Genomic DNA, 25059 nt, shown 5'->3' with positions numbered 1-25059 from the left:
TCTCATAGCCTGCAACAGAGAGTCTGTTTACACAACAGAGAGACTCTTAATGCAAAGAAGAGGCAATCTATCTCCAGTAGCCTCTGCAGTCAGCTAGGGTCTGGCAGGGAGTGTCTGTTTACTCAACAAAGGCAATAGGTTGGACTGAATGTTCACTTAATGACCTAATCGCATAACAACTGGAATTGGAGAACGTATCCCAGTCGCTAAGTGGTGCACACCTGTAGTTCACAAAGCAGTTTGCTTAGCAAATAACAGCCCAATCCTACCCACACTTTCCTGGGAGTAAGCCCCATTGACTCAAATGGGACTTACTTCTGAGTAGACATGCATAGGATTGGGCTGTCAATCAAGAAATGTTCCCTGTCATCAAACGGCTTATAATCTAAAAAAGATACAAAAGAGACATCAGCAACAGTCATTGGAATGGACACCAGGCTGGGGTGAAGAGGGACAGTGGCTCTTCCCCTGCCAAACAGAGGAGGGCACCACTTTAAAAGGTGCCCTTTTGTCCAAATGATAGGGATAAAATAATATAAAACAGTTTGTCTCACCTATAAGTACAGGTTGAGTCTCATTATTCCCCAGGGTTCTATTCCCAGAACTCATGTGGTTGGCAAAAATCGCATTAAAGCAAATTCATTTAAAAAACAATGTCCCTTTGCTAAGTGATTTAAAAACAGCCTTGCTGACCTTGTGATGCAAGACAGAGTCATTTGGCAGACAATCCATCAATCAGTTCCTTTCTGGGTGCTTAGAAAGGCTTCACTCTGAGCCAGAGACCCCTCCCTTCACCTAGAGCGCAATGCTGGGAAAGAATGCAAAGTGATTATTCTTTCATGTGCTCAGGGGGAAGGGAGGGGTCACTTGCCTTGGAATGAAGCAGTTCTAAGTGCCTGGAGAGAGCATGATTGATGGATTGTCAGCCGGCTACCCTCTCTCACATTAACAAGGCTATTGTTAAATGACTTTTTTCCTTTAAGGAGGTGGCTACGTGGTGACCTCTGGCCTGGAGCTCCTAGTTACAAATAAGATACGCATATTCTTTTATTTATTAAAAAAAGGATGAAAATAGATGGCAAAATGAAAATGAACTAGAATAAGATTGAGATGAACAAAACAAATGAACACAACAAAGAATTAATGCAACAAAAAAATGGAAAGTGGAAATAAAAAATATTTTTCTTATATATCCTTGTGTGTTCACATGCGTACATACACACACACACACACACACACACACAGACACTATCAGCTTAAATTCTTGGGCAGGAACATCTAAGCAGGAACTTTGAGACCACTACAAGATGTCTTTTTCTTTACAGACACTGCCTGCCCAAGAGGCTATGCACGGATGAAAGGTGTTTCTTGTGAAGGTACTGTGAATACATAGTTGGAACTCGCTTCCTGTAGCTCAGAAAACTGATGAAGGACGCCCCCCTCTCCTGTCTCTCTCTAGCCTCTGGGGAAAAAATTGGAGCTTCTCTTTTTCTGGTTGTTATTTCTCATTTCCCCTACTTAGCCTAAGAGGATGCTCAGGCTTGGTTGCTCTTACACCAATTCTGGCATCAGGTTGCTGAGGATCTTGGGGCAAAGCCCTGCACTGGTCCCCCATGGCGTCCCCAACTACCTCCTGATGATTTATGGGGTGATGTAAGTGTCATTAATACTGAGGATTCAGGGGTCAACCTGGCTATATAGGCCCACTAATATGCTCAATGTCACACGCGGTGTCAACGCCTGACACTCTGTGTGAGCACTGCCAACTTAATCAACCTCTGACACCACCCCTGAGTGCTCCCTTTCATTTTGATATTTCTTTCTTACCTTCCAGATGTGAACGAGTGTGAGGTTTTTCCAGGAGTCTGCCCCAATGGCCGGTGCATGAACACAGCAGGCTCTTTTCGCTGCGAGTGTCCCGAGGGGTTGACGCTGGATGGCTCAGGCAGGACATGTGTGGGTGAGAACAGAGAGTGGTGCAACTTTGTATTCATAAAGGATTTTTAAAAACTATAGAGAAAGAAAAATCAAATGCATACGAACAAACTATGCATGGCACATAACGTAAGGTATACCACAAATTGATTGCTATCTAAAATCCGCTTCAAGAGTTCAAGTCTGAACATGTGTGGGGAGCAAGACGGCTAGCCATGTCTCCTGTGCCGACACTCTGGCTAGCCAAGCACACACACGTTCCAACTCTCCTCTCATTCGAGAATCTTGGCTGGTCCAAGTTCAAGAATATAAGAAGAAATTCTATACTGAGTCAGTTCATGCCTACTAGTCACCATTGTGGCCCCTCCTAGTCACCACTGAAGCCATTCGGAGCAGTGACAGCAATGCACAGGCACTCAAGCGCCTGCACTTTGCTGTCATTGCCCCAAATGGCTCCGACGGTGTCTGGGACGAGCCGCTTACACGTTGCGTTGTGGTACCTGCTGTGCTTACTGCGCCACCCTCCCTATGGCTACACTGCTGGTGCTGAACATGGGGAGAACCAGGGCCTTGCTACAAAACCCATCAGCATGGCTAGCTGGCATGTTCCTGTTCCGCCTCTCCCCACGTTCCGCCTAAATGCGAGAATCATGCCTGCGGGGAATTTACTCTGTTGTGTTGCACCGCCTTTTTCTCCTCAGATGTGCGGTTGGAGCAGTGCTATATGAAGTGGGCTGAAGATGAATGCACAGTGCCCCTCCCAGGAAAATACCGCATCGACCTTTGCTGCTGCTCTGTTGGCTCTGCCTGGGGCAGCGATTGTGAGGAATGCCCCAAGCCCAGCTCTGCTGAGTACAAAGCTATCTGCCCCAGGGGACCTGGCTTTGCCAACAGGGGAGATGTCTTATCCGGCAGACCTTTTTATAAAGGTGAGTAGAGGTGAGTAGAGGAATTAAGGCCTCCACCACACCCAGGGTGCATGGGAAAGCAATCACTTGCTTCCCAGCATCCCCTGAACTGGTGGTTCCAAGGCATTCCACCTTCTGTCCCATAGTTGCAAATCCCATGAGAGCATTGGGCATTATCTTTTTCATGAAAAAGCAGGATATACATTTCCTACAAAATTAAAATAAATACTGAGTTAGTCATGTAGCTAAGTATTGTCCACAACAATGGTTCCCAACCTGTCATGTGGGGAACACAGGCGGTCCGCAAGACCCTGAGAAGTGGTTTGTGAAGTCTCAGGAAAAACAAGATTGCCTTTGATCACTTCCAGTGTGCTCCCACACTGACCACCAGAGAGGGCGGAGAATGCCCTCAGCTGCAACAAAAGCAGCAACCCACAAATCTTCACTATAAATAATACATTTAATAAATCTCTAATTTTTACAAGTTTAATTTTTTTTTTTTGTGCAAAGGGGTGGGGGTTGCATGCAGCACCCATGAGAGGTGATAATTTTTATTTCACCCCCTCCCCGCCCCATTCTTTCACCTGTTGCCACCGTCCCCCACTCTGTTCCTCCCCTCCTCCTTTGGGAAAGGGCCCAAAAGAAACATTGTGCCCCCTGATAAAAGTCCTCTTAGAGGCCCAGGTAGCATGTGGTCCATACCAATTCCAATTTTCGTCGCAGTGGTCCACGGGCTCCTAGAAGTTGGGAACCACTGGTCTACACTGCCAGGCATTGGGTCTCCAGGGTTTTAGGGCCCAATCCTATGCATGACTACTCAGAGGTCAGCCCCATTATAATCAGTGGAGCTTACTCCCAGGTAAGTGTGGATAGGATTGCAGCCTTACAGTCCAATCCTGAGCTGCCCGGGGTGCGTGGGTGCAGCGGCGCCAAGAACGGCTGCCGCCACATCCTGCACATCTCAGCCTGCCGTGGGCAGCGCCTCCAGAGAGGGGGACTTTCATCCCCTTCTTCCGGGTAAGGGAAGCAGCCTCACAATGGGCTGTCCGTGAGACCGGCCAGCACGGGGCTAGCACGGGTGCTGGCCTGGCAGTAAGTCTCACAGGCGTGACTTACGGCATGTTTGCGACAGTGCAAACTCAGTGTGAGCTCAGGACTGCTCTTATTATTATTAACAGTATCTTAGACAGTGCCCTTCTTGCCCTACTTAGAGATGCCAGGGATTGAACCTGGAATTGTTATGCATGCAAGGTGTGTGCTCTACCTAGAGATGTACGAGCATTTTTCCATACTCACCGTTAATTAGTTCTGAAATGATCCAATCTCTTCCCCTCAACTCAGAAAAAAGCAGAAAAGAATGAACCATTTAATGAACCAATTCAACATTCAGGAAAGTATTTTCCATCCATTTTCCAAAATTATCACAGTTCACAAAAATAAGAAAAAAGACATTTAAACCTAAACCTTAGATGTTTAAAATCATTGTTGTCATTGACAATGTCATTGTCAGCTAAATTATCTTTAGCTCTTGGTTATAAAATGAAAACACACAAGCACAAAAGGTGTTTATTATATTAAAAATCTTGGCAAACAAAGCAATTGTTCTTAAAGTTTTTAAGAAAAGGCTGTGTGAGGCCAAAGCTTCTCTAAACATGTTCTAGAAAAGCTTCTTCGCCCAAAGAGCTGAATACCTCTTACAAGTTATGAAGCCTCTCCTGCCAGTCATCCTTTAGGTCATGATCAGATTTTTGAACTTTCAAATTACTTTCTCAATAATCCCTTGCTGTGTTAATATGTATTGCAATTGCATTGAGCTCCCAAAATATATATGGAAGGGGATCTTTTTGCCTCAGTGTAGCTATAATTAAGGTAGCAGATAGTTCTTCATGTTCCCAGCCATGTAAGGCTTCATAAGTCATGACCAGCATCTTGCAGCAGTTCTTCTGAATCTACCTTCCTTTCATCTCTCTTCCTGCAGACGTGAATGAATGTAAGGTTTTTGGTGGTCTCTGCTCCCATGGGACCTGTCGCAACACCATTGGGAGTTTCCGGTGCATCTGTGGGAGTGGATTTGCACTGGATGCTGAAGAGAGAAACTGCACTGGTAAGGGCTAAGGAACTCCTATAGGCCACAGTTAGTCCTATCTCACCATGCCCTGTTGGGTGACTCTTGTCTGGCCACATAACAATTTCTTTCTCTTTGGGTATCATGCTTATGAAGACAGCCTCGTATGCTCACAGCAGTTTATGGGGAGAGCGGGGTGCAATGGTGTAGGAAGTGCAAAGTTCAAGCAAATTTGACCACAACAGTGGTTTTGGAACAGCCCCACCTTCTACCGCATGGCTAAGGCAGGAGTCAAGCCAGAGATTTCTTTGAGGCTCTCTTAGCACTGGGATGGGCAGGACTGTGGCATCAACTTTGTCTTTTTTTTTTGCGAGGGCTTAAGGGTCCATCAACTGGCCAACTGACTTGAGGTGCAAAATAGTGACCCATGGGACACAGCCAGGTGCAAAGTAGTGGTTGGAGCCAAGCCAGATACAAAATGGTGGCTCAGGGGGGCAGAGACTATTGGCTGTTGCATCCTTTGATCACTGTACTGAGATGACTTGAATATACGCAAGTACACATCTATGAGTTTCTATAGTTCAGGTATTCAAACACGAAACTCTAAAACTGACCTGCAGAACTTCACAAAGTGCTGGTCAAAGAGAACCAATTAGTACTCCAGTTATATTGGAGAGAAACACTGAGAATAAAATAAAAAAGTGACTAACACTAGGACAATCACAACAGAGAATTTTATTTACTATTGCTAATTTAGGAGGATGAGACAGGTCCCATGGAATTGCTGATCTATTGTAAATCCCCCCCCCCCCAATAAATCGTATTGTCTGTCCATCGCTGCTCAGCTCTACAGCAGAACTCAGATTCCTTTTTAGGGTAGCACTGAACATAAACATGAAATTTCAAATTTTATAATTGGTCTGTGGGGCATTTCCTGTCAAAGGACTGAGCTTGAGTGGTTAACTTATGCAGGGTCAGATTTTCAAATAGCAGGACATCCCCCCCCCCCAAACAGTGTGTTGTTTGAGAGGCTGGCCTGTCTCTTACTGAAGTGGTCAGGCTGAGTTGTACAACTTCAGATTGTTGATGGGGCTCACATGACTGATTGTTCCTCCCTAAAAAAGCCCAATCCCTCCACATAGAAAGCAAGGGAGTTAGAGGGGGACTATGCTAGAACCTGAAGTGTTCATTTTCTACATTAAAGAGATTTTTACATTCAGGGAATAAAGTGTGCATGGGATCCTCCTCTGGAAGAATAGGCCTCTGTTTCCTGGGCATAATCTGAAGGACAGGTGTGGCATGGTGGGAAGGAATATGCTTCCGAGTTTGTCTGCTGCCCAGCTGAGTATCCCTTCCACCCCTCCCAGATATCGATGAATGCCGAATCTCACCAGATCTATGTGGCCACGGCGCCTGCGTCAACACACCTGGCAGCTTTGAGTGCGAATGCTTCAAAGGATATGAGAGTGGCTTCATGATGATGAAGAATTGCATGGGTGAGTGGAGGCTTGGGGAAAGGATTGCAAGTGCAGTTTTGTTTGTTTCTGACTGGTTTCGAATTTTGAAGAGCCACAGGTCTGACACACTGCCTTGAACCACTTGTGACATAGGGATGTTCTTGTTGCTCAGAGTGGCTTCCAGACACGGGCATAAGGTAGGGCAACCCTTGCTCTAGCTAGCTGGGCTAGGTTTGGCAATGGGGGTACACTTGCAAAACCCAGGTGAGCAATGCAACCTACATTACTGAAATTTAGGACTCTGACTTTCTCAGCCTCATTGAGCTTCCACTTCACAACTTTCCACACTGGTGTCTTTTGGGGACCCTCATCCTTCAGACATCCCTCTTTAGCAGGACTTTTCTGCAAAACTATCCTCCCCAAGGCTTTCCTCCTCTGTGCCTCTGCTGGATAGGGGCCAGAATTTCCAGGGATGAGATGTTCAGGTAATGACCAGTCAGAACTGGAAGGAACATCAGAGGAAACATCCTTGGGCAAGCTTATGTAAAAATCAAGGTACTGCTTCATCCAATCTCACAGCAGCTATTACTCCTAGATGAGTCTGCAGCTGGTGTTCAAACTATTCTGGCTCCACATACTGCATGACTCAGGGCCCAATCCTACCCCTCACCAGCTTAGAACATACAGTACCACCTTGGGGAGATTAATGGGAGAGAAGGGGGGAAGGTTGGTGGTTCAGATCATGGCAAAAGGCTGCAGCTGAAGCAGTTCACTGTAGCCAGATCCAAGGCCCAAGAGGTCCAAGGCCCATAGCCAGATCCAAGGCCCATAGCCAGAGCCTATGAACTGGCTATGAATGCACTTAACACTCTTGTGGTGGGGGAACTTGTCTCCTATTGAATAAACACCCTTCATCAAAGATACACCAAACCTCAGAAAGGAATTAAGATTCAGTTTCTGATTGATTTCAAAAACTGGATGGAGCACATGCTCAATCGCAGAGAAGTCTGAGCTGTCATTGCTGCAAGCTCTAGTCTCTCCCTGTATATGAGGCTATTTTCATTGGAGCAGGACAGGACAAAGGAAGCTCTGCCTCCCTGCCTCCCCTCATCACATGTCCCTGCACAGCAGTCACCAGACCAGGAGATGGGTTGCCTTCAGAAGGGTAAATCCTCTCCACCCCATATGCACCCCAGACTGAGCGTGCCCTGAGGTGTCCTGCATCTTGTTTTTCCCAAACCAAAAAAATTCATATAAAATTGGTGCATGTGGAACATGTGGTCACATTTTCCTTCCTTTGGAAAATGTTCCCCATTGTGGTCCTCCAAGCTGGGGGGGGGGGGGTGGGAGCAGAGGCACACTTGACTGCCATTGCATGCCAATGAATTGTGCTATCCAAATTGATTTGGTTATTAGCTTGCACAATTACCCAACAGCTCCCTTCCCTGGTTCAAAAAGGGAAGGTTGAAAACCACTCAGAGCATAGTCTACAGAGCTTGTTGTGCCAGTGCAGGCCCCCTGCACCAGCTTAGGAGTGTCATGAATGTGCCATAAAGCATGTTTGTGCCTCCTCGAGAGCAGGCTGGGCAGACGCAGTGGTCTCCTGGATGCCAGATTCATGCCTGGACAGGGTAAGTTTGTGCCAGCCGAGGCAAGCTGGTGCGGGGGGTGGGTGGGAGGTTGGAACGGATGCAGAAAGGGAGTGGTCTAGGAGGACTGGGAGTGAGCAGACTCGGCCATGGCTATGCAGGCCGAATCCTAACACCCCCCCCCCCACTTCCAGCCCAATCAACCTTACATGGGTTGCTCACATTTAAGCCAGCTATTTCACTGGTGCAGATCCGAATAGCCCTATAGATGTGGCTGGGGCATTACACAGGATAAGGGGTACTCTGCTTTCTTGGTTAAAGAATAAAACTTCGAGAATGTGGAGGGAATACTTCTGTGTGAAACTTGGAGAGAAGAATCATATGCCCAAATCAAGACACTTTCTGTCCTCAGAAGGGCAAACCCTCAGGAGGAAAATCCCACTCCTTTAGTGGGCAAGGACTGCTGGGATATGTGCAGACACAGGAAGTCTGGACCTAGGATTCAAAAACTGACTGACTAGTACAGTTTGAAATTCAGACCACCCAAACACAATACATTATATATTTTCCCAAAATCCCTGTTTTTCCATGCACTTTAAACCGCTTTTCTCCAGGCAGTGTCAGACTAGAAAACAAAAAATGAGGGGGAAGGGGAGAACCCACATTCCCTCAGAAAAATGTCAGTCCACAGAAGTTATGCCAAGCTAGTGTGTTCTCTGACTTAGGTGTCAACATACGTGTCTGTAGTCAATGTGCAAACACAAATAAACACATGCATGTCCATATTCTTCTCCAGTCTGTTACTGGATGTTCTCTAAGATACAAGAAACATGCACGTAGGGGAACTTGCCTATGTGTGCAGGGACCGAGTGCAATGACTTATGGCACAATTCAATGAAGCCTATGTCTCAATTAATGTACAACACATGATGGAATTTGCAATGAAGTTGGTGAAGGAAGCCAAAATTGAAGGGACTTCTTTCGTGACCACTAATGGTCTTGTTTATCTCAAAATGAAGAAGGTTCCAGGATGTGGCCTTGTTTACAAGTTTGAATGTGCTGACTAAACAGGGTGTAACTAGTCATGGAAGTGTCCAAAGACAAGTTTTTTTTTTCTCAAGCAGTCCAGTGAAGAGGGAAGGGTTGCTCTAATGCAACCATTCTCAACCTGTTTGGCTATGGCCTCCTAGGAGCTCTTCTAAGGTTCCAGGGCCTGCCTGTCGAATAAGAGATGTAATTGCGAGAGAGCTGGAGAAGAAGGCCAAGACCTGAATAACAACCACTGTAATGCACAAAAGGAGCAAATGATATTTTTTTAATTACTCCCTTTGAAATGAGGCAAATTAAAGACAGATATTTTAAAAAATGGAGATAACTCTTGATCAGTGGATGCAGTTGGCGCTTAAATTGTTTTGGTACCTATAGATGTGTATGGAGGTCAGAATGGGGTGGGGAGAAGAAGAGTAAGGCCTTGGTCCAGCCAGTTGGTCAACCACCCATTCACTTTTTGTCTTTCAGATATTGATGAATGTGAGAGAGACCCACTGCTATGCCGAGGAGGGGTCTGTGTCAACACGGAAGGCAGTTTTGAGTGCCTTTGCCCGCCGGGACATGAGCTTACCTCTGAGGGCAATGCCTGTGTAGGTAAGCACTAACAAGTGACTTGAGGACAGTAGTGTAGCTGCGGGGGGGGCGGCACGGTATGTACTGCACGCGCCACAATATGCCATGTGAGCGGTCCCTCCCATTCACTGTCAGAGCAATTCTGGGCAGTGACTGCAACCCAGAACTCAGTATTCTATGCCTACTGGAAAGAACTTCAACACAAAAGCATATGTGAAACTTAGGAGTAAGACCAAAACTAAAATGTCTTCTGGGCCCGAGAACCCAAGCCTAAATAAAACTCATGTCATTGCAATAGAATGCTCACTTCAGCCTGTTGTGGTGAGGCAGTCACAGAGTTCTCCTCGTGATAAGAGAACTTTTGTTCCTTTACCTTGAGGCAAGCATCACTTCCAAATGGTTCTTCTCGGATCTGTGCTGGCCATTTTGCTGACACCGAACCAAAGAGAGGAAGGAGAGGGAAGAGGAGAGGGAATGGGGATAGTGGTATCCCCACTGTCTCCTGTTCCACCTTCCCACCCACCCCTTTCCCACCCAGACACTTCCCTATTCCTCATCCCTGCCCCATTCCTGCCACCACCTGTTCACCTCATTGGCTTACCTGTCCTCCTATGGGCAGTGGGCTGCAAGTTCCAAAATGGTCGCTGTGCTGCTCTATGGCCATTTACAGCAGGGAAACCTCCGTTCTACTCTCAGGTAGGATTGAACTGGAAATGAACTTAATTAAATGATGAATTATTACTGAATAAACTATTAATTTATGTCACTGAGAAGCTATAAGTACATTTTCCAGTTGTCTGCAACAAGATGCAGTGATTATAGTCACTGACTTAGCTGATTCTGAGAGGAGACTTAGGGCCTGTCATATACAAAGGGGGGTAGGAGACTTAGGGTCCTCGGTTTCTTGAACCTTAAAACCCTCAAGGCCCCTTGCCCGGTAGTACTGCCACCACCCTGTATGTGCCAGTTCCTCAGTCCAGGGACACTGAGACCCTCTAGGCTTAAGGCTATCCCTTGCAGGCACTGAGCTCTTTCTCAATTAAAGTCTCAGTCCTCAAGTTACTAGACCTCAACGAGTACTTGGTAGCTTGCTGAACGGCTAGGCAGGATTCTGAACCTTTGTCCCCAACAGACAATGAAATAACTTGGTAAAAGATATTTTAGTTTATTAAGTAAATAAAGTTACACACTCTATGATAAGGCAGCAAATGCTAGAGGCTTAAACATCTAGGAAACATATCAGCAATAAAATAATAAAGCTAGCTGGCTATCTCTATTAATCCCTATCTGTCACCTGGGTCAGTTACTCTTGTAGATCTCTTAGCTCCAGGGCTACCTGTGAGGCCAGGTGCCCATGGTGGACAATGGAGCTCCAAAGCGTGCAGGACGTTGCACCCAAAACTTTGTCCAAGAAGGAACCCCTCACCCCCCTGGGCACTCATTATTATACTTCTTATGCTAATAGTACTGAGGTGACTTCATACTTATTAGACTGTCCAATCAGAACCCTTGAGGAACAGAACCTTCTCAAAGTTGGCCTGGTTGCTAACCCCTCATAGTTCTTACCCCTCCCAACTGGAGATCCACAGCTGCACTCAATCACCCTTGATAAGGTGCCTCTCTGTCTACTAAGGTGCTAAACATTCCAATTGGTTGTAATTCTTGTTATCTGTCCTTCCTGGCCAGCAAAGGAAAGACAACAAATCCTTTTGTTTATTTACTCACATTCCTGCAGCTGGGAACTGCTAGCAACTTCTCAGAGACCTGTCTTAGTTTGGTTCAAGCTTCTTATGCCAACTTAGGCCTAACATTATGCCAACTTAGACCTAACATGTACTTATTAATGACACTAACCCCTCATAGTTCTTACCCCTCCCAACTGAAGATCCACAGCTGCACTCAATCACCCTTGATAAGGCCCCTCTCTGTCTGCTAAGGTGCTAGCACTCCAGTTGGTAGTAATTCTTGTTATCTGTCCTTCCTGGCCATCAAAGGAGAGACAACACATTCCTTCCTCTTTGTTTATTTACCCACATCCCTGCAGCTGGGAACTGCTAGCAACTTGCAGTTACACTTTCTTGGTTTGGTTCAGGCTTCTCATGCCAACTTAGGCCTATCATGGACTTATTCATGACAGGGCCCAATCCTATTGGGCTGCTGTGCCACCAGAACCCATGTTCCTGCAGCACAGTGTGCTTTATGGCTGTTGCAAAAGGTGACACATCATTCAGTGCGGTTGAGCCATTGCCACAAATAGCAAGTGGCTATGGTTGCATGCCAGTGACCTGTCAAGAAGCCCCAGCACTGGTAAGTCAGCGCAGGGGGTGGGTGGGAGTTAGGGTGGGCAGAACACGGTGGGGAGAGGGAGGAATGGGGTCAAGACTGCAGGTAGGGGGTGGATTGGGGCCAGGAAAGGTGCAGTATCAGCGGTAATACCGCCACTGATGTCTGATCCACCTTCCCAGGTCCACTCAGACTTGAGTCAACTAAGGGCGCAATCCTAACCCGCGCTGGAGCAGGCAAGCCAGGAGGCTTGTGCTGCATCCAACGCGGGATTGTAGCAAGCAGCGGCTCAGCCACGGGCAAGGGGAAGCTCTTCCCTTGCCCGTGGGTAAGGGCTGTGCGCCCCTCTGGGTCTCCTCAGACCTGCGCCACCTCCAGAGGTGGTGCAAGTCCGAGGAAGCCACTCCGCTCGCCCCAGCGACAGGTGTTGGGATCTGGCATAAGTGCCGGGTCCCAGCCCCTCCCCCGGCTCTCCATATGCCTGCCCCGGGCAGTAACGCCCCCTCCCGCCCCCTCCCCCTGCCCCCCACACCTACCTTTGCTGCTTATGTCAGCATGCTTGTGCCGACACAAGCAGCGGCGGGGGAGCCACAGCGGAGGCTTCTGCCTCCATCCATGCATCGGCGCCTCTGAATGTGACCGATTCAGGTAGCAAAGGCTTACTCCTAGGCAAAGGAACAAATGTTCCCTTACCTAGAGGAGACCTCTGGGGACACCCTCCCCCCCAAGGATGCAGCTCACACTCCAGTGCATGGCTGCGCCAGTGGGGTGGGGGGATTTTGTAAGGATTGGGCCGTCCAACAAATTAATGGAAGACCCAGAGCCAAATCAATATGGTAACTAAATGGAACCCAAGAGCTCAGGGCGGTTTACACAGCTGCTCCTCCCCTCTTTCTTGTCCTCACAACAACCCTGTGAGGTAGGTGAGGCTGAGAGAAAGCGACTGGCCCAAGGTCACCCAGGAAGCTTATAGTCCATATTTGAATACCTGTTTCCCCATAAAGAAAATAAAAAGTGACTTTGAGCCTGTGTGCTTTTGCAAATACCATTAACACAGGATTGAAGAGAAATTGAATGTAGATTTTGCATTCATTTTGCAGACCAGATTAAGTACAAGCTACTCTAAAATACCTTACATATGTGATACAAATGTAATACATCCTGAAATGTGAATGCCTTGTAGGTCATTATTTTGTTGTCAATCCCTACTTTTAAATGTTTCCCCCTATAGATATCAATGAATGCTCCCTGAGCGACAACTTGTGCCGGAATGGCCGCTGTGTCAACATTATTGGGACCTACCAGTGCACATGTGACTCCGGGTTCCAGGCCACTCCAGACCGGCAAGGCTGTGTTGGTGAGTTTTCTGAATTCTTGTCTTAACATAAGAACAGCCCCACTGGATCAGGCCATAGGCCCATCTAGTCCAGCTTCCTGTATCTCACAGCGGCCCACCAAATGCCCCAGGGAGCACACCAGATAACAAGAGACCTCATTCTGGTACCCTCCCTTGCATCTGGCCTTCTGACATAGCCCATTTCTAAAATCAGGAGGTTGCGCATACACATCATGGCTTGTACCCCGTAATGGATTTTTCCTCCAGAAACTTGTCCAATCCCTTTTTAAAGGCGAGCACGCCAGATGCCGTCACCACATCCTGTGGCAAGGAGTTCCACAGACCAACCACACGCTGTGTAAAGAAATATTTTCTCTTGTCGAGGGACTGATGTTGGCCACCATCGTGTGCTTAAAGCAGGGGTGTCCAAAAATTTTGGCAGGAGGGCCACATCATCTCTCTGACACTGTGTTGGGGGTCTGGGGAAATTTACATTTCAATTTGAATAAATTTACATAAATGAATATATTAGAGACAGAACTTATATGAATGAATGAATTTTACTGAGCTTATTTATAATACACATGAGATCCAGAAAAGGGGGGTTGTTAAAATAGTTCCTGACACATATAACACACCTCTTCCTAGGGAAAAGTACAGAACAAACTTAAGAGGCGTCAGCGTGGGCTCCTTCCCCCCCCATGCCAGAGCATGTTTTTCTCTCCCCCCCCCCATCCTGGCAACAAGCAGCAGCAAAGAAACCCAATCATTCAGGGAGCTGGTGGAAACCTGCCCCTTCAGGGCAGGAGTTTGTTTCTCCTCATTCACACAGAGAAGGGAGCTGCCTGTCTCCCTCTCTCAGCCCCCCCTCCCCCAGGCTGCACCCAGCAACAAACAAATTTGGAAGCAGGCAGAGAGCTATGTGTATTTCCCCCTTCACAGACCCCCCCATCTTCCTCCCTCTCTGCCAGCAGCCCCAACAAGCAAAAGCAGTAGGTTTCCTCCCCATTCAAACATCCCATGAGTTCTCCCCTGCAGCGCCCACCTCCAACACCAAGCACTCACAGCCCAATCGGATCCACACTTTCCTGGGAGTAAACCCCACTGACTCTGATGGGATTTACTGCTGAGTAGACATGCTCTCTCCATGCATTCAAACATCCCACGATTTCTCCTTTGCAGTGCAGTGCCCTGCCCTCCACCCCAAGCACACTCAAGCAGCACAAATAGACCCAGTTTCCCCCGTCCCTCCTTAGTGCCTACTCCCCGCCTCCCCAACTCAAGCAGGACAAACAGACCCAGGACTTCTCACCCCATCCACGCCTGGACTCAGCTGCAGCCTTCCCAACCTAATGGGAGTGTTGTGGATGGGCAGGGCTCCTGCTCTGCTGTGAGTGCTTAGCCTTTTCCTTGCTGTCCCTTCAAAAAGCAGCTGTGTTGGGCATGCGAGGGCTCCCACAAGTCTCCAGCAGGCTCATTGGAGACCAGGGGCTCCCTGGGGGCCACAAATGGCCCGCAGGCCTGGGTTTGGTCAGCCCTGGCCTAGAGGAACATTTCAGATCTTCCCCAACATCTACAGCAGTGTTATTCAAACTGTGTGGCGCAGCTCTTTAGGGAGGCGCCAGGAACTCAAACAGGAGGTGCGGGTTGTCCTCTCACAGTGATACAGTCACACCCCTGGGCAGAATAGGAGCCTGACTTCTGCCCGTCATCTGCACTTTTTTTTAAAGCAGAAGAAAGGGGAGTTTCTCAGCTGCGAGAGTGGCTGCTGCCGCCCCGCCCTCTTTTCCCTCCCCTCTGAGGCTGCCACCTTCTGTGTTCACTGCATGTTGTTTCCAAAGCTCTTGGACTCCAACCCCCATCTGGCAAGTGCCAAGCATGCTCAGCTTGCAGTCCTTAACCCTCGCTGATCCTTGTCTGGTTGGTTCCTAGTTCCCAGCCTGGGATCGCTTCTCATCAATGTGAAATCTCTTTTCAACCTCCTCTCTCTTCCACTCCCCCCTTTCAATCTCCAAACCTTCCCGCTTTCCTCCCCCTCCCCAAATAAAACACTTCCTATTTTACCAGTCACCAGGGGTCTTAAAGTTGTTTCCATGCAGTTGGTAAAGGCCCCCCCCCCCCCGGCGGGAGAGAAGCACACACTTTACTTGGCCAGGAGCAGAAAAAGGGTACTTTTTTTAAAGTGATTTATAAATCTTGTTGTTTGACTGAAGAGGAAAGGCTGTATTTTTAAAGTGATGAATCTTGCTATTTAAAGGGAATACTTATCAGCCATTGATGAAGTGATTGCCAGCCCAATCCTATCCACACTTTCCTGGGAGTAAGCCCCATTGACTTGTGCATCTCCTAGTATAGGAGACAAATCAGCTTCCTAACCAAACCCTTATCAGCTCTGATATATTTTCATGATCTATTTTTGTTTTCCCCACCAGCTGCTGGAAAAATTTGATTTCATTAAATTAATAAAGGGTTCAATCCTATCCAAGGAGAATGGGAGAAATGACTAGTTGGATTGGGGTCCACAAGGGTGTGTGTGTGTGTGTGTGTGTGTAAAGTTGGTCAGACTGGTTATTCACAAAGTTCATTTGATAAAATAATTCTGTTGGTATGCTTAAAAAGTTTAAAAAATGAGTCCTACTGGACCAGACAAAATCTACCTACTCCAGCAATCCTGTCTCCAACAGCGATCAGCAGCTGATCATTTATAAAGCATGTATATTGCTGTGTATTAATAATATATTTTTAAGATCTGCATTTAATTAATGATATGATTAATATAATTAATATTGATATAGTTAATATATATTTAATATTTAATATTATATTATAATATTATATTTAATATAGTTAATATAGTTAATATTTCTGGCCACTTCCTGTTTAATGATGTCACTTCCAGCCCTCAGGAACATGTTGGGGAGTCATGGCCAACAGCCACGGGGGTCAAGGGAGCCACTGGCCAGAAAAGTTTGAGTACCACTGATCTACAGAATACCGTGGGCCATTATTTTCCGAGATTTACTATGTTCAGGAGGTGCTGACTCTTCCATTTCCCAACCTTTCCTGAATAACACCTGATGAGCATGATTGTTCCCCTTGTAGATATTGATGAATGCACCATAATGAATGGTGGTTGTGATACACACTGCGCCAACTCAGAGGGAAGCTACCAATGCAGCTGTAGCGAAGGATATGCACTGATGCCAGATAAGCGATCATGCACAGGTGAGAACCATGTCCGTCTTGCCACCCAACCATCTGTCCATTCATTGCTGTTCTGTTAGGACAAACCTATATCCTAGGATAGTGCTCAGGCATTTAACATTAGGACCAGGGAGTTGAACTAAACCCAAACCTAAAGTATTAGGACCAGAGGAGTCACTGAGTGAGGATGCTGCAGACCCTTTCATTTTTCCAGCATCAGGGGTGCATGTGCCATCTGAGGGATGCCTGGGATATGGTGTATGTCAACCCCTCTTCATTATGCCCACATCCGTCCCATGTTACTCCCTGGTCTCCTCCACATTTTAGCCTTTCTGCCTGCAGTATTGCACTAGGATCTGAGCTACATTGACACAGCTTTTTCTGGCACTGCACCCCAGTGCCTGTGGCATATCCATCAATGGGCAGATTTCTACTCTGGTGGTGCCGTTGTTGCACTGGCAAATGTGGAGATATGCTGGCATGTCTGGGGTATATGACTTGGCTGCAAATCTATTGTCCCTCTCCATTTAATGTACCAAAGCTTATCCAAACAATTTATGTCAATTAGTTCTTGTTCAGCTATTGTAACTGCCTTGGGTTTAGCTCCTGCTGAACACTGATAATACAGATAATTTAGCTACACAATAGCATTAAACATACCCTGCTATAACAAGGAAGTAACTGGCTTATTGCCTCAAATGAATTGCATGATCAAGTCTTGCCAATATTCTCTGCTGGTGTGTTCAGACAGAAAGGGGTAATATTAAAGGTTCAAAATTTTGAAAATTTCTTCCTTTCTGCAATATTTCTGGATGAATGTCCTGTTAAATCATTATCTCCTGAACCTCAGAAAATGTTCCATTCCCCTCTAAGAAGTTCTTTATATAAGCTCTCAGAATCTCACAACGAGACCAATGCATCTTGAGGTTTGTCCAACATTTTTGCTTTGGAACCACCCACTCTCAATGCTGTCTCAATACTAACAACAGCTGTTATATCTCATTTAATATAGTTTACCAAGACTGCGGACACAAATCCAACCAAATCTGTCTTTTCATCTTTCTCTGGCATTCTTTTAAATTTTGAATTATGTTTCCTACTTTCGTATTGTACCTCTTCAATTTTAGCATCCTGTTTAGAAATTTGGTCTGCATTTCTGTTTCCTTACCAATCTGGTTCTGTTCCTATTTCCAGCCTTCAATAATTCCTGCTTGATCTTTAAACCTTTCCTCAAATTCATCTGCACTGAGTGTGTTCTTTTTATCTTCTAATTTTTTTTTAACTGTCATTCTTTGCCCTTTTTCTTTTGAATTCTACCTTCAGATGCTCTTAATTCCCCCTGGCAATGCAAACTCAGCTTGCAAAGGGATCTGAATGGGCATCTCTTCAAAAAAGAGAGAGAGCTTGAAGAAGTTCACTGGAATCTATAGTCCCTGGTGACTTTGGGGCAATAACTACTTCTTCACCTCCCTTTCCTCAGCAGGATGTTGTGATGAGAAAAAGCAGAAGAGAGGAAACCTTGGGATGTTGCTGAGAGCTTTTTTGAGGGATAAAAATATAATCAATACTAAAGAGTGAGAAATTCGATGACAAAGGCCTGAATTCCTTAAAAGGATTCCTGCACAAAACTCTGAGTCTCTTGTGTGTGTTGAGATGACCTTCGGATATACCCCCCTATCCCTAAGTTGTTTGTGTGCTTGGGGATGAGCAGTACGGTTTGCAGGACTCACCCTGGAGTTGGAAGATAATGCCTGAAGTGCAAAGGGCAGCCATATTGTTTTCCTCTCTTCAATTCAGATATTGATGAATGTGAGGACAACCCCGATATCTGTGATGGAGGCCAGTGTACTAACATCCCAGGGGAATACCGCTGCCTCTGCTTTGATGGATTCATGGCCTCCTTGGATATGAAGATGTGTATCGGTAAGACAAGGATCTGGGAAAGGGGTGCAATCTTTAGGTGCCAAGCAAGGGGTCAACTCAGGGCTAGATATATCTCAGGAGGCCTGGGACATTGGAGGGAGTTGGCAGAGGTCAGGTTCCAGAGCTGGCAGGCAAGGATCAAAAAGGGCCAGAGGCAGAAGTTGTGGTCACAGATGGGTTGGTGGGAAGGTACCAGATTGGCAAGGTGGGCTACTCATATGTTCACACTGAGTAACCAGATCTGAAGCAGCAGTTTCTGCAGAGACAGCAAGGCCCGTATTGGTTCCTCAGGTCACCTGGGCCTACTACACTGAGGAGCAGTAGTACCACCTCTGACCAGCATAGGTGTGGTGCTACAGCACGAAAAAAGTTCAGGCCAGTAACTTCTTCAGCTTGTGAGCTGTCCTGGTGGTGCAGGGAGTAAGACAACTGGGCCTGCTACCTGAATCCCTGGCTGAGTCCCCAGGTGCCTTACGGAGGTTCTTAATGCTGTTGTCTTACTGCAGATGTGAACGAATGTGACCTGAACCCTAATATTTGCCTGCACGGGGAATGTGAGAACACCAAGGGGTCTTTCATCTGCCACTGCCAGCTTGGCTACTTCGTCAAGAAGGGTACAACAGGATGTACAGGTAGGAGAGAGTTGGCAACAGTCATGGAAATTCGAGTCCCCTTGTCACCAACACCACAGTTGTCTTCTGACAGACAATTCAGAAAAGCTGCTGGCTGGCTGATGGTTTTTTGTGGGAGTAGGATAAATAAAATAAGAGTTGCATGCTCTCTTACACCTTGGCAGGAGGTCTGGTCTAGAGGGTTGAGCCTCCATTTGCCTGAAGATAATATCCGAAGGTTGCCAGTTCGAGGCCACCGGCACTGTGCGACCTTGAAGCAGCTGACAAGCTGAGCCGAGCTATTCTATCTGCTCTGAGCGTGGGAGGATGGAGGCCAGAATGTGCAGCCAGATCAAGAAAGAAACACCTGAATGTTGTGGTTTCTTGAAAGATAGAAACCTTCTTTCAAATTGTAAAAATCCCTATGGGGATTTAAAAATTGCGAAATCTGAGGACCAAGAAAGGCGGTATAGAAATACCTGTTTTATTATTATTATTATTATTATTATTATTATTATTATTATTATTATTATTATTATTATTATTATTATTCTGAATTACCCCAAAGCTGTACACTAGGCGTGTCAAACTCATTTCCTACAGCTGGCCAAATTGCAGTGATGTCATTAAGCAAGACATGACATGACATCATTAAGTAGATGATAACTAGAAATAAGCACTTTGTTCTCACTTAGGAACTCTTTAGCTGCAAATGACAGAAGAGGAAATATGCAAACCTTGATAATATTTTCAAGATATGGGAGTACCTAATGATCATGCAGGCCACCCTTTCAGCAGCAATGCTTCTGCCAAGGTGTCACTTTACAGCTCAGCCTCTGACAGCAGCTTTTGGTGGTGCTGGGAGAGCCCAATTATAAATTGGATATATATATCCAGTGATAACAAAAGTGGGGGGGGGGGGAGAGATCCATCTACATCTACAGCATCCTCAGGACTGTGGAATGATGTTGGCAACCTTCAGTCTCGAAAGTCTATGGTATCGCACTCTGAAAGGTGGTTCTGGAACAGTGTCTAGTGTGACTGAAAAGGCCAATACGGGAGTGACAATCCCTTCCACACTGGGAGCAAGTGCAGTCTGTCCCTGGTCTGTCTCCCTGGCTGTGGGCCTTCCTTCTTTGCCTCTTAGCCTCAGACTGTTGGCCAAGTGTATCTTCAAACTGGGAAAGGCCATGCTGCACAGCCTGCCTCCAAGCAGGCCGCTCAGAGGCCAGGGTTTCCCCACTTGTTGAGGTCCACTCCTAAGGCCTTCAGATCCCTCTTGCAGATGTCCTTGTATTGCAGCTGTGGTCTACCTGTAGGGCGCTTTCCTTGCACGAGTTCTCCATAGAGGAGATCCTTTGGGATCCGGCCATCATCCATTCTCACCACATGACTGAGCCAACGCAGGCGTCTCTGTTTCAGCAGTGCATACATGCTAGGGATTCCAGCACGTTCCAGGACTGTGGAATACATGTGTGATAAGTAAAATTAAGTAAAATTAACACATGTAGGATAATTCTTCTTTTGAACAACTGACAGAGTGGTGAACATGTTGACTGGGCTGAGATTTTCTGAATTAGTTGTTTGTTCCTTCCACGTATAGTGCTTCTGTTGCTGTTCATTTTTAAAATAAAATGTGGTAAGATTTTTTTTTTTAAAAAAACCCTCTCATTTATTCCTTCCTGCAGATATTGATGAGTGTGAAATTGGAGCGCACAACTGTGACATGCATGCTTCATGTATCAACATCCCCGGGAGTTTCAGGTGCAAGTGCCGGACAGGCTGGCTTGGTGATGGTCTGAAATGCAATGGTGAGAGAGCAGCACCAGGGGAAGGGCAAGGAGCTGACTGGGAAACAACCCATAGTCTCCAAAATGGGAAACAACACTTTTTAATGTTGTTATTGGGTGTTATTTTCAGACGTGTGATAATATGTTCAACATATTACGTATGTTGGGACTCAGCACAGTGACCAATGGCTTGTAAAAAAAAGTCTTAAGCCTCAGCATTTATAAAGTAGTGCCAGATTCATGTGCCCTTGTGTTGATGCATTTCAGTGCATATGTACTTAAGTATATACCTTGTTGCAAAGTTGCATAAATTGCAACCTTGTTGTGAAGGTGCAAAGAAGCTATTTGGCTGACATTCTCTCTTTCTATTCCTCCTTTCCTCTCTGTTCCTCCCCAGATCTGGATGAGTGTGCCACTGAGGCGCACAGCTGCAATCTGAATGCCAATTGCGTCAACACTCCAGGTTCATATCGCTGCGCATGCCGGGAAGGTTTCAATGGGGATGGTTACTCCTGTTCAGGTAAGATCGCTAAAATAGATGGGGAGGAGGTTTTGGGGTTGGGTTTGCTTACTTGTGGGTATCATAGTAAGAAATTCCTGGAATTGGAAATGTGACATCAGGAGCTATGGGACTCGTGTGGAACACTCTAGTTCAGGAATTGGCTTTTCTGCTCCCACTCCCTGAAACCTGTTTGAACTGATGGGTCATGGCCCTGTAACATGTGGAGTAATAATAGGATAAATGCTTCTGAACAAGTGCCGACTGCCTTTTTCTTCCTCCAGTTCCATCCCCACTGAGGAAGCACAGCCCACTCCCACGCATCCTATAAACCGAGGGAAAGTGTTTCCAGATCAGAGACCATAGCTTCCAGAACATTTGCTTTGGCACCTCTTTTTTCAGAAACAAAACACAGGAAGGAGAGAGGGGATGAATTCTCTTTGCTGCAGGGCCTCCCTAAGGATTGTAGTCTCATATTTCTCTGGCTTTAAGGCAGCGGTTTTCAACTGCTGTGCTGCGGCGAAGCAGCCTCAGGTGTACCACGGGGCCAGAGGAGGCAGGCAGCAGTCGCGGGGGGGGGGGGGGGGGACAGGACGACACAGACAAGCAGCTGCAAGAAGCCGTGGCTGCTTTGCATCTGCTGCTGCTGAGCGAGAGGAAGGTTGCAAATGAGAGGATCCTCATTTGCCTGGGAGTAAGCCCCTATTATGAGGCTTACTTCTGAGAAGACACGCCTAGGATTGGGTACCAAGTCCGCCCCGCATGCTGATTGGGCAGCCCGAGATGCCTGGAGAAGGTCCACGGAGTGAGTGAGAAGGAGGGAGGCAGGAGCAGGCAAGCAGGTCGGAAGGGAGCGCCTCTGCTGAGGCCACCAGCCCAAGAACTGGCTGGCCTGGCGAAGGGTCCATGAATGCCCCTTTTCCTGCCACAGTTGCCTGCAACTGCCCAAGGTGACCCTCCCTGCCTTGTCTTTCGCATTTCAGAGGAAGGGCGTTGGGCCACAATCCTAGCCACACTTACCTGGGAGTAAGCCCCATTGACTATAGTGGGGCTTACTTCTGAGTAGACATGCCTAGAATCGGGCTTTTGGTCACACTCTTTTTTTTCTTAAATACAGGAGCAGGCAATTGGCACTTCTCCCCACCCCACCCCCTCCCACTGGCACATTCCCCCCAAATCTCATAATTGCAGTCAGCACCTCTCTTACTGTCCCTCCCTTCACTCCTCCGTATCTTTCAAAGGTCCAGAATCACTTTCCTCACATTCTCCCCCCCACTCCAGCTGAATCCTGCACTTCTTTCAATCATATGTCTTCACTGCCCCCGCACACCTCTCCACTATGTGCTCCGTCTGACCTCTCTTTGCCAACATTTTCTGGCATTACACTTTAACAACATTTTCCAGATCCTTTCCAGAATCACATATACTTTCCTCTCCAAACTTGTGAGTCTTTGGCTGCAATCCTAACCACACTTTCCTGAGAGTAAGCCCCAGTGAACAAAATAGGACTTACTTCTGAGTAGACCTGGTTAGGATTGTGCCCTTTGTCATGTAATGATTTAATTGTATTAATTGTATTAATTATATTAATTAATAATTAATTGTAATGTAGTAATTTAATGTAAGTAAAAAACTGGTAGTGTGCCTTGACAATTTTAGTGCCTTGTCAGTGTGCCATGAGCTGAAGAAGGTTGAAAATGGCTGCTTTAAGGGCTGCAGAATTGGCCAGAAACCAGGACCTCAAAGGGCAAGTGACCCTCGGCCAAGAATGGAGTTTGTTTTCTTCTTGCACTCCTCTCTAGATGTGGATGAATGCGCAGACAATGTCAACCTCTGTGAAAATGGGCAGTGCCTCAACGCCCCTGGCGGCTACCGCTGCGAGTGCGAAATGGGCTTCAACCCCACTGAAGACAGCAGGGCCTGTCAAGGTAAGCCAAAGATCCTCTCTGCCCTATAGTTTGTGACGAAGCTAAATGTTGCAATGCAAAAGCAAAGCCTGCTCTGTCAAACCGAAACACTTTGCAAAAGCCCAGCGAATTGCTGAGACAAGGAAAAGAATGGACCACTTAGTGAATGAGGTGAGATCTGAATGCAGGACTTTCCAGGCAGGGATCCTCCTTTCTGGCAATTTCCAAACCAGCTCACAAAGTTAATCCAGTGCAACAAAACCAAGGACTTCTTTGGGCACCAGAAAGATTTAAGAGTAGCAAAAGCTGTCTTGAAGAAGTTGTCTCAGATGTGCAATTCATTAGAGGCATGATTTCTTGCAGATATTGATGAGTGTACCTTCCAGAACATCTGTGTTTTTGGCAGCTGTCAGAACCTACCTGGCATGTTCCGCTGTGCTTGTGATGATGGATATGAGCTGGACAGGAGTGGGGGCAACTGCACCGGTAAGTGTAGAGGAAGCATCAAGTGACGGTTATCAAGTCCTAAGGGTCAGCAACTGGCTGCTCTTGGTCTCGGCCCCTCTCCTTTGGAAGATCGGGACAACAGTAGCCCATATCCAGTCTTGAGGTTCTTCCCCCATCTTCCAGAACTGACACAACCAATGTCATGACCAAAAGAGCACTTTTCTGGCAATAACATGAAAAGGAAGTAATAGCCTGTCCTTGAATAATCCTCCTGCAGACATCAACGAGTGTGCTGATCCAGTGAATTGCATCAATGGACTTTGCGTCAACACCCCTGGCAGCTACCTGTGCAACTGTCCCCAGGACTTTGAGTTGAACCCCACTGGAGTGGGGTGCGTAGGTAAGAGAGGGACATCGCTGGTTTCTGTGTGTGTGTAAAGACAAGAGGGAGGGAGCCACAGGTATTTCAGTTCTTCCATAATCTAGGTCCAGGCAGAAAAACCAGTCAGCAATAGCATCGGTTTTATGAAACAGAGATAGAAGGGTTGTTCACACATTAATATTGCACAGGTGTCTGTATGCATATAAACACATTTTCATGTAAATGACTGTAGATGTGCTCAGTTTAAAAATAAAAAAATCAAGTACAATATAAAATATGTTTCAATTTTTCTATTTTTACTTCTTATATATTGGAATACTAGATGTGTGTAATACTAGATGAGTTTAAAATTCTTTAAGATTTCAGTTCTTGGACTTATTACAGTTCAGGAGGTGGAAAGAAGTATTAATCTGTGCAATATTTGCACAATTCCACATTATGTCATGTTGACAGCTCAGAGATTGTAATATAGTTGGAAAACTTAATTCTGTTTGTCGTGGTTTGGGACCCATTACCCTATTAGGAAATTGGGTTGTGCGTTCTCTCCTAGGCTATCTCTCTTGCATTTTTAAAAGTGTGCACCCTTTCATTCTTCCCATCTCAGACACCCGTGTTGGGAACTGTTTCTTGGACACTCAGGATCGGGGTGACGGTGGAATCTCGTGCAGTGCAGAGATTGGCGTGGGAGTCACCCGGGCTTCTTGTTGCTGTTCACTGGGACGGGCATGGGGAAATCCTTGCGAACTGTGCCCTCCAGCTAATACCAGTGAGTACACACACAGCTGAGGGTTCTATCCTGCACACTGTGACCACATCCATGGGAAACTGGAGCAGGGTGAAACAACAGTGGAAATTCCAAGTGGTGCAAGGGAGGCCCTGAACTTTCAGCTCCACCAATTAAAATTGGCCCCTCATTGATGAACCAATTAAAAATGTATCTAATTAATCTACTGATTAAACCAATTGAAGCTTTCAGTTGAAGAGAAACATTCCAGAATCACTGGACAGTCTGACCTGATACGGGAGGATTCCTTCCCTCCATCCACCCCCAGTAATTGTAATCCAAGCAGTTCTGATGTGAGCAACTCACACAAGCTGAT

General features: G+C 46.5%; 1 protein-coding gene across 1 annotated transcript in view; it reads left to right on the top strand.

The window, feature by feature from the left end:
• Positions 1-25059, top strand: part of FBN3 (fibrillin 3) — a 144658-nt gene that overhangs the window by 74909 nt on the left and 44690 nt on the right. The window contains exons 21-36 of the mRNA XM_066636426.1: positions 1326-1376; positions 1835-1960; positions 2637-2864; positions 4822-4947; positions 6276-6404; positions 9473-9598; positions 13092-13217; positions 16299-16421; positions 18198-18323; positions 18830-18955; positions 20623-20745; positions 21122-21244; positions 23026-23151; positions 23494-23616; positions 23855-23977; positions 24564-24725. Coding sequence (XP_066492523.1) covers positions 1326-1376; positions 1835-1960; positions 2637-2864; positions 4822-4947; positions 6276-6404; positions 9473-9598; positions 13092-13217; positions 16299-16421; positions 18198-18323; positions 18830-18955; positions 20623-20745; positions 21122-21244; positions 23026-23151; positions 23494-23616; positions 23855-23977; positions 24564-24725 — 2067 coding nt within the window. The remainder of the gene's footprint in view (positions 1-1325; positions 1377-1834; positions 1961-2636; positions 2865-4821; positions 4948-6275; positions 6405-9472; positions 9599-13091; positions 13218-16298; positions 16422-18197; positions 18324-18829; positions 18956-20622; positions 20746-21121; positions 21245-23025; positions 23152-23493; positions 23617-23854; positions 23978-24563; positions 24726-25059) is intronic.

The sequence above is a fragment of the Tiliqua scincoides genome, chromosome 8 (assembly GCF_035046505.1).
Source record: "Tiliqua scincoides isolate rTilSci1 chromosome 8, rTilSci1.hap2, whole genome shotgun sequence".
Lineage (NCBI taxonomy): Eukaryota > Metazoa > Chordata > Lepidosauria > Squamata > Scincidae > Tiliqua > Tiliqua scincoides.
This window is presented reverse-complemented; position numbering and strand designations above follow the sequence as displayed.